At 36.3% G+C, this 14990-nt stretch overlaps 2 protein-coding genes across 14 annotated transcripts in view; one reads left to right on the top strand and one right to left on the bottom strand.

The window, feature by feature from the left end:
* Positions 1-14990, bottom strand: part of NBEA (neurobeachin) — a 499996-nt gene that overhangs the window by 33574 nt on the left and 451432 nt on the right. For all 11 annotated transcript variants that reach the window (XM_061345312.1, XM_061345371.1, XM_061345303.1 and 8 more), the window contains one exon: positions 12666-12833. In XM_061345312.1, coding sequence (XP_061201296.1) covers positions 12666-12833 — 168 coding nt within the window. The remainder of the gene's footprint in view (positions 1-12665; positions 12834-14990) is intronic.
* SPART (spartin) overlaps positions 1-14990 on the top strand; it is a 467162-nt gene that overhangs the window by 432586 nt on the left and 19586 nt on the right. The window lies entirely within an intron of this gene.

The following is a 14990-nucleotide window of genomic DNA, read 5'->3' as shown; positions in this document are numbered from 1 at the left end:
TACTTTTTCAGACATACTCTTATTTGCAAAGATCCTGTGTGTCCGAGCACAAATACCTCCTCTCTAGCAGCCCACTCCCCTGAAAATAATGGAAAACTTCCTTACACTGAAAAGGGCTGATGTCAAGGAGTGAAATCCTCTCCTTCATTCCCCTCCAGAAGAGAACAGAATAGAATAATCTCAGTCGGAAGGGACTTACAATGTTCACCCAGTCCAACAGCCTGACCACTTCAAGGCTGACCAAAAGTTAAAGAATGTTATTAAGAGCATTGTCAAAATGCCTCTTAAACACTGACAAAATTGGTGCATCGGCCACCTGTTCCAGTGTTTGACCACCCTCTCAGTAAAGAATTGCTTCCTTATGTCTAGTCTCAACCTCCCCTGGTGCAGCTTTGAACTATTCCCACATGTCCTACTACTGGATACCAGAGAGAGGAGACAAGACCTCTCTCTCCCCCTCTCCTCTTTAGGAAGTTGTGGAGAGCCATGAGCTCACATCTCATATAAAAAAACATTTAAGTATTCTCATTTCATTATTTTCTTCAGTTGAACTATTGTATTTCTTATGTTCATATTAGTAATAGTTCCTGTCCCATGCAGATTGGTAACATTAACTGAAACTCTTGTGTGTTCACTGATGTCATGCCAAATGAAATCAACTGTCATCATTCTCCCATATCTGTATTAAGTTTATAAAAGAAAATGTTTATTTCTTTGATCAGTAAGTTACTGAATACAACACATTAGTAAAGATTTTACTGCTAAGTTACTTTTGTGAGAGATGTAATAGCATGCTATAATAATTCATCAAATATGTAACTTCATGCCATAAATAGTTAAGGTTTTGAAAAACCTTGGTAATCAGATTTTTTTTATTTGTAGATGACTGATAGTTTCCCTGTAATAATTTTTGTATTGTAATGTAACGGGCAACCTCAGAAACTATTCCTCTCAAACTGACAAGTGGTTTTATTTTTTCTTAAGGCATTCCCTCGTTTCTTTTGTTGTTGGTTTTGGATCATAAATATTTAAGGGGGCCGACTGAAATAATTTCTTAGCACCTAAACCTTTATCTATATAATGAAACACTTCCATCAGCTTTTTTTCTTATTTATGCAAAAACACTTATTGTTGCATTCAAAAGGCTACATGGACAAAAGCGCTACGTGATTTGTTGGGTGAGGGGCCAATTTGGATGATCTTTCCCATCTGGTGTTTAGGTCTATAGAACAAGCATGTCTTTGACATCTTGATTCTGCAATGCAAATTACTAAAATGTACACCTACAACACAGAATTTCCCCTGTTGATACTAGCATTTCGTATTACTCCCCTACATGATGGCAATCAAAGCACCACAACATGCAGAACTGTAAATGTGTCCTAGGTAGTATTTGCAAAACAAACTAAACCAGTTCCATTGCCTCAGTGTGCCTCCTGTTGTATAAATCATGTCACTAAGAGGGAGCACTCACTCTTAGCTCTTAGCAAGATCTTTCTCAGAATATCATCTTCTATTCTGGCCAAACCATTACAGTCTTAGGTTTGTCATACCTCTTCTTGATACTCTTACTCAGAAATTTTGTCCTTAAGCTAAGCATTCCTTTCCTCTCCATTATGTCATTCTTTAACTAATTTATTTTTCTCCTTTTGCAGGATGCTGAAATCTTAATTTATGCTTTTAAATCTTTGTGATGGAATTTTATTTTTTTTTAAACAAAGCAAACTTATGACACAAATATTCTTTTCTGAAAAGGCTGCCAGGATTCCAAGCACATTATTTCCAATAGTGAAAAGTTATTTCACAGCTTTTCTAAAGCAGAGATAAATCAGTTACATTTCCTTGAGTGAGAACTAGAAAAAAAAAAAAAACCTCTGAATTTTTAAATGTAGTTTCTCTTCTGACTGGAATCACTACAGATTTTCAAAGTCTACTAAAAGGGAAGTGAAGGAATAAAAACATTATATTAGAACTGTCATTAGCATCCCTTAGTTGGCAGTCACTAAAATTTACAGACATTTAAAAAAAACACTGCTGCTGTCTAGGATGCTAGAATTGTTTCCACATGTGAAAAGCAGTGAGAAACATCCAGAAAGTGTGAAATTCCAGTTGTGCTAGGCTAAAAATTGCCAGTAGTATTTTTCAAAACACCATCAACTGCATTTAGAAACCTTCTAAATTTTACAAGTCAGAAGTACTTAAAGTCTTTTGTTTAGAAATGTCTAACTAGATTATATTATACAGTATCTCATTTAATTCACTAATGAAAAAGGAAGTCTCCAAAGTCAAGACAAAAACATCCCCAAAGGCTCTGGGAAGGTCGCAAACATAATTTCTCTGCATTAACCATATCAAGATATCTCTATTCCTGCAGTAATTCCTTCACTTCCTATATAAGGTTCCCAAGGACTGCCTTCCTAATCTTTTCCTTTCCTTCTCTGTGTCAAGCTCCAAATGCCCTTTCTGTCCTTTTTCCCTCTTTTTGGTTCACCTGGCTTCTCATGCTCCTATTGCACCTTGGCCTCTCTACCTTCTTCCCTCCCTCAAGAAGACAGTAGTTGTGTAAATGCCCATCTGCCAATGCAATTCCATTTACCCTCCTTCATGCTTCATTTTTTATTTCAGACATGGTCACCCTGACCTGTTTGGTTAAACACTACTGCACATGCAAGGCTTTATTCTGGGCAAAACTTATGGTAGTTTTAATTTTCCTATTATTTATAAGGAATAAAAAAAATAAAATCAAGCTCACACATCACTGATCCATCACCATTTATACTAACTCAAATGTTGAGACTAAAAGAGAAGCTAGCTATTCTGTGGCAATGAAGACGGTGTTATTATTATAATACCTTTATATTCATACAACAATAAAGCTCCAGGTATTTTGCAGAAGTAAAACTGATGCAAAACAGGGATGGTACTTGTGAAAAATCAGGTTGCTTTTCCTCTCCACTGAGGCAGAAGAAAGAAGAAACTTCTGTTCCTGAAGATCTCCTGGGGAAAAACACGTGGAACAACCTCTGGTCTGGATAAAACAGCAAAACTGAGCATCCTTTGCTTATTCCATGGCCTGGTCTGGAAAGCATAAGCAGCCAACCTGACCTCCCTTCACAGCTCTCAACAGGCCAATGCATCAAGCAGAAAAAGCAGTGGTATTTTTGAGGAAACTGTGGGAGTGACTATTTATGAAAGACCTGCAATTTTCAAGCTGGGTGACCAATGGCTTGTGGGTTCTGCTAGCTAAGAAAGATCACAGAAGAAGAAAAAGTCTGGCTTTGCTAGTACCCTCACAGCTACCAGAAGAAAAGGAAAAAAATAATCAGGATGAAAATAAAATACAAGTACCCTAGACCTGTGAAGTGCTTTGGGGAATAATTGGGAGTGAAGCCAAGGAAGTAGCATGGGGCTACTTCCCATGGCTTTAAGGGAGGTTGATGTCAACTTAATAGTGCACTACTTCTTACACATACAAAATTTTTACTCCATGACGTAGAAGGGAGAATTTTTTAGGGACCACATCAGGTTTACAATTATTTATTAGCTGCCCTGGCCTTTAGTTTTGTTTAAGGCACCATATATGTTTTTAATTGTCATTTTCAGGAGTACAGAGGCTTCTAAGTGTAGGCATCCTATCCATAAAAATGCAACAGTAATATTAGCAGGAGGCTTCACTGAAACTTTGAAACTTCATCCACTCTTTTCTAACTAATTTTTTTCCCTGTGAGTAAGAGCTTTAACAGTGCATGCTTACAGCTGGTTTTAACTATGCTTTTTATTTTAAAAGCTAAATTGTGAGCTTTACAAATTCACAGTTAAATTTTTTAAAATCAACAATGATTGTATGTAAAGTTTCTGCATGATGAGCTTATTTTGGGAGGGAATGACATTTAAGGATGCCATTAAGTCTGAGCTTTCCTGCCTAAAGTTGATCCTGTAACTGCTAGTTAACCTGGCACCAGACCAAGTAATATCCCTATCTCAGGTGGTATGAGCAACCCTCCATATTCCTGCCTTTCTGCTACATGTCCCCTTTCACTCTGTTATTTTCTGTCAAGCTCTTGAAATCCTTTTCATAAGACAGTCTTCTCTATCCCCTCATCACTAGGACGCTCTTTTCTGAACTCTCTCAAATCTTTATGGTAAAACAGAATAGAGAATAACGCACCATGCTCATGAGGAAGTGCAACCAAAATATGTGAGAAAGTGGGTCCATTAGCAACTGTTCATACCCCATGGCAATTTGGCCAGTAGTTGACAAGAATTCATGAGATCATAAGCAGGCAGTCTTTTGAACCACTGGGACATTGACATGTTTTGATGCAGAAGTAAATAAATGAAGGTATAGGATCAAGTCTATAGAACATCATTGTCTTGCAAAATAAACATTATTAATAGCTCAAATAACAAGTAATCTTTACTTCCAGAAGGACAACTTACATGTTTCAGAAAGCCATTACACAGAACACAGTCAACATACTTATTTCTACTTATTTTACTATTAAGAATTTCCCTTGTAAGAAAACAAAACCAAAAAATAATATGAGGAAAATAGGGAAGTAAACAACCAAACAGGCCTTCTGCCAGCTTGCAGTAATAGAAGAGGAAAGGGTACTTAATCATTAAAGAATGCATTTTAGCATTTATTGAAATAAAACATGATCACTGAAGGCATTTTTTAATGCTCGGAAAGCAGACCAGACTCAGTAAACTAAAGTATCTAGAATGCATATTTTGTTCTTGATATAAAACTATTCAAAATTGAAAGTGTGACTTCATGTTCTACTGCTGCTTTGTCGAAAAGAAAGCAAAACTCCTAAGTAAAATCATTCTATGTTAATGAATAAAAAGGATTAAGTTAAGAATGTGGTAATATAGCATTAGTGGCTCTTTTTGATCTGAATGGAAAGTAAATGCTGGCTTCTCTCTTTGCTCTCAGCTTTATCTTTCTATCATAAATCATCTGCCTTATTCCCACCTTAAGAAGGTGCACTGAGATTTACCAAGCACATACTCTTGACTACAAATTGTGGTTATGATGAGGTTCCAACCATCTGCCAGCCTTCAATTTATCCACTCCAGGACACAAGAACTATCTCAGAGAACAGGCAGGCCTTTGAAACTAACAGCTGAAAAAAGGACTGACAGGGAAGTAAGTAAAGCATACATATTGAAAAGTGTCACATATAGCATTCATGAAGCTTCAGTATATATTAGAGTTTCAGTTTATGTTGTTGCATTTAAAATAAATGTGCTCAGTTATTTTTGGGGTTTAGCTTATAAAGAAATAATTCTGTTTGGATTATTTCCCAGAACACGTTCTTCCAAACTTCACTTTGTTCTTGACATAAATTGAAAACAATAACATAGATATACTATATACGGGCTTCAAAATGGCATTAAAGAGGCACATTATCAATATGTTTAAAACATTTAGAAAGCTCAGCTTTGCATCTAAGTGAATGACTAGATACTTAGACTGAGTAATATCTGTTCTAACAAACTGCTGTGTATGAAATGCTTTCAATAATAGTTAATTTATGCTGAGGTAATGACAGCATAATATAACTGAAATCTGTGCTAATAGGAAAAAAGAAGCCCCTTCCAGCTATTTCTGTTACAATCAGCTGCAGTAATTCTCACCCCAGATCTCTCTCTGTTTCTCACATAAAATATTATTTTAAGTGTATATTAAAATCTTTGCTGCTGATTTTAAAAATCAATAATTGGTACCTGTCATCCATATGGAGAAAAACAAAATAACCAGACAATAAAGAAGAAATTCTCATGTACAAGACCTGTATTTTATGTATTTCTGCAATAAAAGAGAGCAATTGTGGTTAATGGCATTGTTTTTATATCAACAAAACATTAAACTCAGTTTGGGTAAGACTCCAGGATGTTCTGAAAGAAATGCATATGAAACTTCTACTGTAGATGAGAACTGGTAAAACAATTTATTCCAAAGAATACTGAAAGTAGGTTGAGACATTTTTCTGGGCTATGTGCTATTTACAGACTCATCCTAGTACTCTTTTGATGAATTAATTATCTTAAATAGTAATCAAATAGTATGGTTGATTTAACTGATTTAGCTCATCAGCTAAATAAGTTATGGACAGTCTTCAGTTTGAATGCTCAGTGTATGATTGGTGGTGTACATTGAGTGGCAGTGGTTAGCTCTGTCTGGATGCTGAGCTTTTTAGTCACAAGTATGATGAATAATAAACAAATCCCAAACCTAATTTGCATTTTGGAACAAAAATCACCTATATGCCACAATCTCATTTACTTCCAGGAACAGCATATTTTCCTGGCTATGAAAAGATTCTGAAGTCCTATAAACATGTAACACCATGATCCAGGAATGGTCATGAGCTCAGATCAGCACAGATTCACTAAAATACTGATCATATCTAAATACATTCAGTAACTGGAGATATCATGATCAATCATTAATCTAAGTGTAAATTGTTTAAAGCAATGGTACAAGGATGTTTTAAATTTCGAATCCTATAGAACAGACTATGCTTTCTGAATCCTTCTCATAAATGGCTTGTGTTACTTGGGGTAGGTGCTCCCAAGAAGTTACTTTGTTGTAAAATTGGATGAACAACTAAAATGTTTCAATCACTCTGCAGAAAACTGCTTTTGAAAGCCCTTTCCCCTGAGCAAGGAACAAGTAGAAGAGAACACAATTGGGCAATTACTGTGTGGTAATCAACCTGATGCAATTGACACTAATTCTTTATTGAATATTCTGATTTAAGGTGTCTCCTCCTGCATTCTGTGTCTTTTGCAGGAACCTTTACCTACAGAAATAAGTATCTTTTACCCTCAAAAAATTCATGTGTTTTTCTCACCGATCTACAGAGAGTTATCACAACAAAAATGACAGCAAGTAAAAACTCTTCCTTTCCTATTTACAGAAGAGGATACTGAGCACCAAATCTCATGAGAAAGACAAAAATTATTATATCCATGGATGCTCCCAGAGTGAAACATAAAAATATTTTAGTTTTCTGTTGATGATATCTTAATGCATACCTAACAGACCCACAGACCAAAAATTCTCCAAAATAATCAAGGTGGTTTTCCCTAAACCAATACAAATTTTTTGGGAAAAAAAAAAAAACAACAACCCTATTTTGCGTGCGTGGGAAACACAGTATTTGGAAGTGAAGGTGGTCTAGGCTTGTCCACAAAAATCAACAACAGTTGATGCAAGTACATATTTCTTAGAGAAGAGCTGAGGCCTTAGCATATAAGAAAATATTTTCTATTTTGAAATTATTTCAATCTTTTACTTGAATAACTGTATTTACTATACAGACTCTTTCAATTAACTTTGAAAAAAGTGAATATTGATATGACTTACACTTCCTACTTATTTCACCACTATGTGTATTCTTGCTTAAGCAGGACTGCTCCTAGAAAGGAAGCACAAACCAACCCCTTGTATGGAGGCAATTAAGCAAAACTGAACATGTAAGTGGCCAGTGCTGTGGGTACAATTCAATCAAGCAGATCCATAGGGGTGGTTTTGATATTCTTGTCACATCAAAGAAATGGCGCCCAGAAGAAAAAGATCTAACAAGTTTAAAATTAAATCAGACTAAATAAGAATAACTGTGAGCAAAAGCAAGAACAAGCACATGGTTGCAAGGGCTGGAGTTACCCTGAAAGCATTAAATAGTTCTATTAAAATAGTGTGTTAATTTTTTCCTCATAAATTTGCCAGGTTCAGCCACCAGGGAAAGGCTTGCATTCCAGCTCCCTTTGTTACAGATGTATCTATCTTGCTGAGTCTTGACAGCCCTATCATGTCAGCCCTCTGTAGTAGCAAAGAGTGTTTCAGTAAGGAGGTGGAAAAAAAGGAAAGGAGGAAAAAAAAAGAAGTGAAAACTGATGTGATCTACTCTGCTTCCTGTGGGCATATTTCACTATAGCAGATCCAGAGGGATGCTTTGTTATTCCTGTCAGATCAAAGAAAGAGATAACAGAAGAAAACATAAGAGGAAAAATAACACCCAGAAATGAGGGTAGCTGAAAAGCACTGCAAGACTACTGCATCATTATGACTTCTCAAATTATTTAAATATGCTAAATATCTAGTCACTACCAAAGAAATAAATATTGCATAGGCCATATGCTCTGTTAGCTGCCAGCAAAACTGTCCTACTAGGATTAGTTTACGGGCATAGCAACTGCTTGTCGAGCACTAGCAATTTTAATCAATTTTCAGTTTGCTGCGTGAGTTGCAAGTATGCTCAGGTATTTTGACAGGTGGCTGCTGAGAACAAATACCTGAGTCCAGTAGATTCACACTGCTTCCCTTTCCTGTGCACTTGCAATTCCTTTTGGACTGGGGGGATACAAGCATTTGGTGAAGATGCAGCAGTCACTGGAAAGTCACTGTATTGCAGTGCTAAGCTGTATTTGCAACGCACAGAACACGAGGATGACACATTAGACTCAAGTCTAGCACAAACCAATAGCTATGTAATACTTCACTTGATTTTTTCAAAACATTTCTAATCACAAACAAGCTGAACATCTGAAACAAAAAAAAAAAAAAACAAAAAAAACCCAAATCTGGCTATGATTTTAAATAAATAAACAGAACACCCAAACTAGTACTTTTGTGCACACTAGATGTGCTTTCAGTACTACCTGTGATTAATCTATCATGCATTGACTGCTCACTTATTTTGTACTTAATCTACAAGGTACTATTGAAAAGAATCTTAACTCTTCTGTTGCATTTTCTAATGATCAGCACAACTGTGCTGTTCCCTTTCAATCACAACACTTTGTGTCATACAGAAACAAGTTCCTAACTTGAAAAAGCCATAATCCTATTGATTTCTCAGTGTTCAAATTTCCAGGTGGTTGGGAAAAATTAGGCTCCTAAAACCAAGACATTCTGCGAGAAAACAGAGGAGGAACTATATTTGCCTAAAGAAGTGAACCAATAGCACTGAAGCACCAAAACTACAATTCTGATACTGTTCTTTATACATCAGCATTTTCAGCATCAAGCCCCTGAAGTCAGCCAGATCTGTCCAGTGGAAAGAATTTGGATTATGATGTAAACTAATAGTAAAGACAATTCCAAATAACATCTGATGTCCAATATAACTACTGTTTACATATTAAAAAGAGATACAGGCTTTGTACGAGGGATGTTCTGTCATGTTTCTCCACAGGAGAAGACTGTCATGGTAAAGTTCATTATCAATTACTGCTTTACAAGTACAAGATGAGTTAAGCTGTCATAATTTTCTCAGCCAGAAATCCTGTGCTGTCAAAGAATGTCAATTTTTAATCTGACAAAAGGAAGAAAATTATCTGCTATTCTGACCTCTAATTTCTTGACATTTTAATGCTGTAATTGCTGTGGCTTTTGCTGCAACTCTGATTTCACCCGTCAAGTAAGAATGTATCAATATCCTTAAGCTGTTCTTCCAGTTTTAGCTTCACCTCATTGCTTTTACTTTAAAAAAGGAAAATTTTACAAATAGACTGCAAAAAGTTTCAATAACAAAAAAAAAAAAAAAAGGAATAATTTGGGGCTTGAAAAAAATATCCATCATCTTGTAATAAATTTTTTGCTCCTACTTATTCCAGCATGAAAAAGGAACTGCAGGGTGCAGAATAAAAGAGACCATTAGAACTCATGGAACTGAAGAATTTCCCAATTTGTAATCATAAAAGATACAAAAAACAGAATTCAATTTTATACATTCTGTGGAGCATATGTCAGGACATTCATGTTGCCCTCATCATCACTTTTTTTGTGTTATCAAAAAATTGCAAAGTCGTTTGAAATATCAGAATCAGTATGTTTAAATGAAATCAGTATATTTTTGGCTAGGGATATTAAGGATAACAGGAAGGGATATTTTCAGTGCAGATCTTCAGTTGCCAAAGTGTTATTACAGGGGCAGATGTATGTGATTTCATAGACTCCAGTTATCTGAAGCAATGCTACCCCAGCATTCCAGTTTCACACGTTTTTCCATTGTTAAATAGTAGAGTACTTAGAGGACTTCCCCATGCGTGTGAGAAAGATGTAAGAAATTGCAGGCATGAGTTACCCCACCACCGCTAGTTTTGCTTCAGCAAGAAGGCTACTGAAGTGCCTACCATTCTTCATTCAGCTAAGAATGTATTCCTCAGTAGTTAAGTGAGGTGCTCAAATCACAGGTGAAAGGGACAAGGTATAGCATGAACAGGGCACTGGGATCTGTAATTTTAAATGATGTCTTTCTAACACATCAGACCTAAATGAGAGGGTTTTTTATTTGGAGCCTTATTTCAATGGACCAGTCCTACTGGGACTCAGCTCAATATGAAGTTACTTAACGGCCACAGTTGGAGGAGGCTACTGCCATATTTGAGCCCATTGGCCTGATAACAGCTCCTGCCAATAAGGTAATATTGATTGGCTTATTTTACAGCCATTTATTGGGAACATTCACAGATTTCTGTGTGACAGAACAAAAATGTTTATTTAGAAAATACACATCAAGAGCAATTTGGATACTGAGAGATTCATTTTCCTGGATAACTGTAAAGCTCAATTAATTTTAAATTGCAGTGATCCTAAGATGCCAGATACCACCACCTGCCACAGTATAACATACAATGTTTTAAACTGCTAGTGTTCCTACCTTAGATTTCTGCATTTCTTCAGAGGCTTTAGAAGATCTTTTTGCTTTTAATTTCTTTTAAAAAGGCAGAATGAAGTTAAAAAATCAAAAGCCACACCAAAACCCACCACCTCCCAAAAAAAATACAACAGAACAATGTATATAGAATATCTACGTATTTGTAACAGGAACATGGCACCCAAATACTTGATCTACTAGATCATAAAGATGTGAAATGCTTTATTACTGGCCAGTAAATGCCTGCTAGTTTCAAAAACAGAGCTCAGGGGAAAAGAAGATGACTCTAAACCTGTCTATATTTACATGTGTAAATTTTAATTTCTCATTAAAAATGAATGCATACAAGCTTAGGTATCTATATATAATAAAACTTAGGAGGATGCATGTTTTCTAGACATGTTACCTTCTCACTGCTAACAATAAATTTTATTTACCAATCTAACTTGGGGCAATGAAGATGAAGTTGTGCTTTTGATAAGTTTGCATGGTGTAAATAGCCTAAGAGGTTTATATCCTACTGACTGACAGGGCATGAGTTACAGGTATAAGTGAGAGAATAAAAACATCTCCATTAATATCCTGAAATTTCTGATGGGTTCTGCATGTAAGTACAGACACAGGAGAGCTGAAGAGTCTTACCATGTCATAAAATGTTAAATAAGGTGCAGACAGATCCTATAAACCTGTGGAAGTAGACTCTTAGTCAAGACATAGGAGTCTGCCCATGCAAAGCCGGACCTGAAACCATGCAAATCCCTTGCATTTATGGTGCTTGGCACCTGTTTTATACTTTACAAAGCATTTGTCGTGCTCAAAGTTTTAAATCACGAAAGCCATTATGTAGATTTTAACATTAAATATTTGAGGCAATGGGATCAAACCAATTCTAGCCATTCTTAAAAGTAATCAAACACTGTTTATAGAACATAAGCTGTGCAATGCATGGTGTGAAAAACCGGCTGTTGTTTTAGTTCTGCTCCTCAAAAAGTATCACATGTAACAAGATGCAACAACGCACTACTAAAAAACAGCATGCCAAAACCCAATACTTTGCTGCATGCAAATACGAATCTAGAATCTACTCCTTCTGAAATCTGTAGATTTCTGTCTCCAAGACCAGAAAACAAACAAACAAGAACCCACTGCCTGGCAATGTATAAATTATTACTGTTTTGCATACAGCAGATGGCAGCTATCTGGGGGAATGGAAGATTGTGTGTACAGCTTCATCACAGAGGTACTCATCTAGCAGCTGTTGCTTCTTCACACTTTTCACCAGATTTCAATTGTTTTAGCCAATAAATAGATGATATTAGAAAATGATCATTCAAATTAATAGTCTTACTAAAAACAAATACAGTCACTGGAAGGAAGCATTTATCAGGATAGCTAGTACAATTTATTTTTTTTTAATGTACCGATTAAAATGCTTACTTGTATATAAGCACCACATTATATATTTCACAGATACATACACGCAGAACATGGCAAACATTTTCTATATTAGTAAGAGTTTGATTATACATTACATGATTAACATAAAGTGATCTGAATAATTGCTACTATTACTCTAGCAAATATATTCTCTTTCAGATACACATTGTCAGCAGCTTTATGTAACTGAAAAGGTTACATTTTTTCCCTATGACTAGAACGCAGGTTTTTCTTTCAGCTTTTCAGTTCTACTAAGTGAACTATAAAAATTAATAAAATTATTAAAATTAGGAATAGATATTACTGAATATACAACACATAATTTGCCATATCATAACTGACCATATAAATATGTTAGTAATTTCAAGCAAACAAAATACTTTGGGACATGTGTTTTACTGCTAGTTTAGTAATACTTGCCTCTGAAGTCACTTAAGGCCTAAGTTCTGAATCAAGTCACACAGAACAATTTTCTTGAGCAGTAAAAGATGGACACAGTACTATTTCTTGTGAGATGACAGCAGTTTTTAGAATGAAATGGCAGTAAACACCTACCTCCCTGAGGACAGGATCAGTGATACTGTCCAGGTTCACAGAGCCTTCGTATGTTAGGTAGTGGAAAACATTGAGTGCACGCACTGCCTCTGGTCCTCTTTGCTTGTAGCCAAATATAAGATCAATCCACTGATGAAGCTGACATGATACAAATTCACTTTCAAGGGCCTGCAAGTGAAATTCAGAGTTAGGAAATAAATTCTATCTTGCAATTTCATGCTTAAATTATGTCTTACCTTTTCCTATTAACTGAGGAAACATAATGGATATCATTACATTTCCTGTTCAGACTTATTTGATATATTTGAAATCCTTCAAACATTGAAAAACAGAACTAATTATATTCATAAAAACACTAAAAATATGTTATTCTTTGCTTCAGCTTTATATCATGCTAATTTTGTTCTCAGATACTGGGTTTCTCCAAGCTACAAGGGTTTTTAATTATTAATTTTTTGGGCTTGTCAAGTAACTTAGGTCATTTGTCAAGGAAAAAAAAAAGAAAATAAAAAAAAAATCATAAAAAAAAATCTTCCAGCTCATTTTCCAGCTATCAGTTATTGGTCTGAAATCTAAAATGGAAAATTGAGGATTAAGAAGCTGTACCAGCAAAAAAAGATTCTGAACTCCATGCGTAAACTGTGACTGATTTCTCAAAGGCAAAAAGCATTTTTCACACTCATTTTTGACATTTTGTTGGTTCACTAGAGAGAACACAGTCCATGACTACTCTAGTTTAAAAACGGATTCAAGGATTACTATTCTTGTGCTCAACATATGGAGAGAGATTATTTCTAGACAAAGGAAATGATGATAGTATTACTATTGAACCTGATCCAACCAATGTGCCTTTATCAGACATTATTGGCATCCTTAGTACATATCATTGCCTGAACTGGAGCTTCTGAAAGCTGAAGGCATTATACAGTTTCTTCATATCCCTTTACCTGTCATAGCTTCCCCTAAGCTAGTACCTGGATACACAAATGATTCTCATATAAAGATGCCATCCTGGCACACTGGCTCCTTCTTTCCTAATGCTACCTTCAGAGGAGAACTGTGATAAACAGGAACTGGTTCATTGATCAAGTATTTATACACGTTGTTGATCACATGTCCATCACAGTCCTGATTTTGTATGGTGTCATACACCTAACTCCCTTCCATCAGAACTAGTTCAGTTCAGTTGTTAGATCTAGGAACTAACTTTTGCTGTAAAAAAGAAAAACCACAGAATCACAGAAGGGCTGTTTGGAAGGGACTTCTCTAGATAACCTGGTCCAACACTTCTGCTTAACTAGGGCCATCTAGAGCAGGCTTTTGAGGGCCATACCCAGACAGCTTTTGAATATCTCCAAAGACTGAGGCTCCACAACCTCTCTTGGCAACGTGTGCTAGTGCTTGGTCACCCTCACAGCAAAAAAAATGTTTCCTGATGTCCAGAGGGAACATCCTGTGCTTCAGTTTGTACCCATTGCCTTGTGTTCTGCTACTTGGCACCTATGAAATACCAATGTAAGTGCAATTTATCATCTAAACATCTATGTCAAACATTACTACTTACTGCATACAGGCAGACCTGGCAGCAAACCTCTATATTATCTAATACTTTTAATTCTCAAAGATTGTAGCTTTTTTTCCACCCTCACCCCCCGAGAAATCCTAATTTCCCTATTTTTTATACACTATCCAGTACAAACACCTTCCAGGTAGGACAAGGTTTCATGTCTGCCCCAGGAAAATTCATATTTTATAGGAAGATAAACTTTGGAAAAAATGTGGTTTCCTTTTATTAATTTACATCCAAAGGAGACTGCCTCAGAAATAATCATCAGACATTGTAGTACCATGCCATGCGCTGCCCACTGGCAGCACTTTCCTGCCCACCGGCAGCACTTTCCTGCCCACCACCCCACATGCAGGAATAGCCACAGACAGTGCAAGACACATGAGACTGGCTCCCTGAGTGATCACGCAGTTGCTCCTCAGACATTTTGTAATGGTCCACATGGAAGAGGAACTCTCTGCACTTTGGTGGAAAACTGGACCCTTTTCTATTGATGTTTGGTGGGCTACATTGACAAGTTATGTCCAGCTCTTCATCCAGCAGTACCCCCAAGTCCTTCTCCACAGCACTGCTTTTAACACCTGTATTGAAATACCCCAATCAATACAGATTGATACTTGGGGCTGCCCCGATCCAGTGTAGGACCTTGCACTTGGCATTGTTGTCATAAAATTTGCATAGGCCCATTTCTTGAGCTTGTCCAGGTCCCTCTGGATGGCATCCCATCCCTCAGGTGTGCCAATCACACATTGCTGTCA

This window comes from Neopsephotus bourkii, unplaced genomic scaffold (genome assembly GCF_033783945.1).
Source record: "Neopsephotus bourkii isolate Nb327-2 ecotype Australia unplaced genomic scaffold, CSIRO-AGI_Nbou_v1 NB_38, whole genome shotgun sequence".
In the NCBI taxonomy this organism is placed as follows: domain Eukaryota; kingdom Metazoa; phylum Chordata; class Aves; order Psittaciformes; family Psittacidae; genus Neopsephotus; species Neopsephotus bourkii.
Note: the sequence above shows the minus strand (reverse complement) of the source record. Positions and strands in the feature narration are given on the sequence as shown.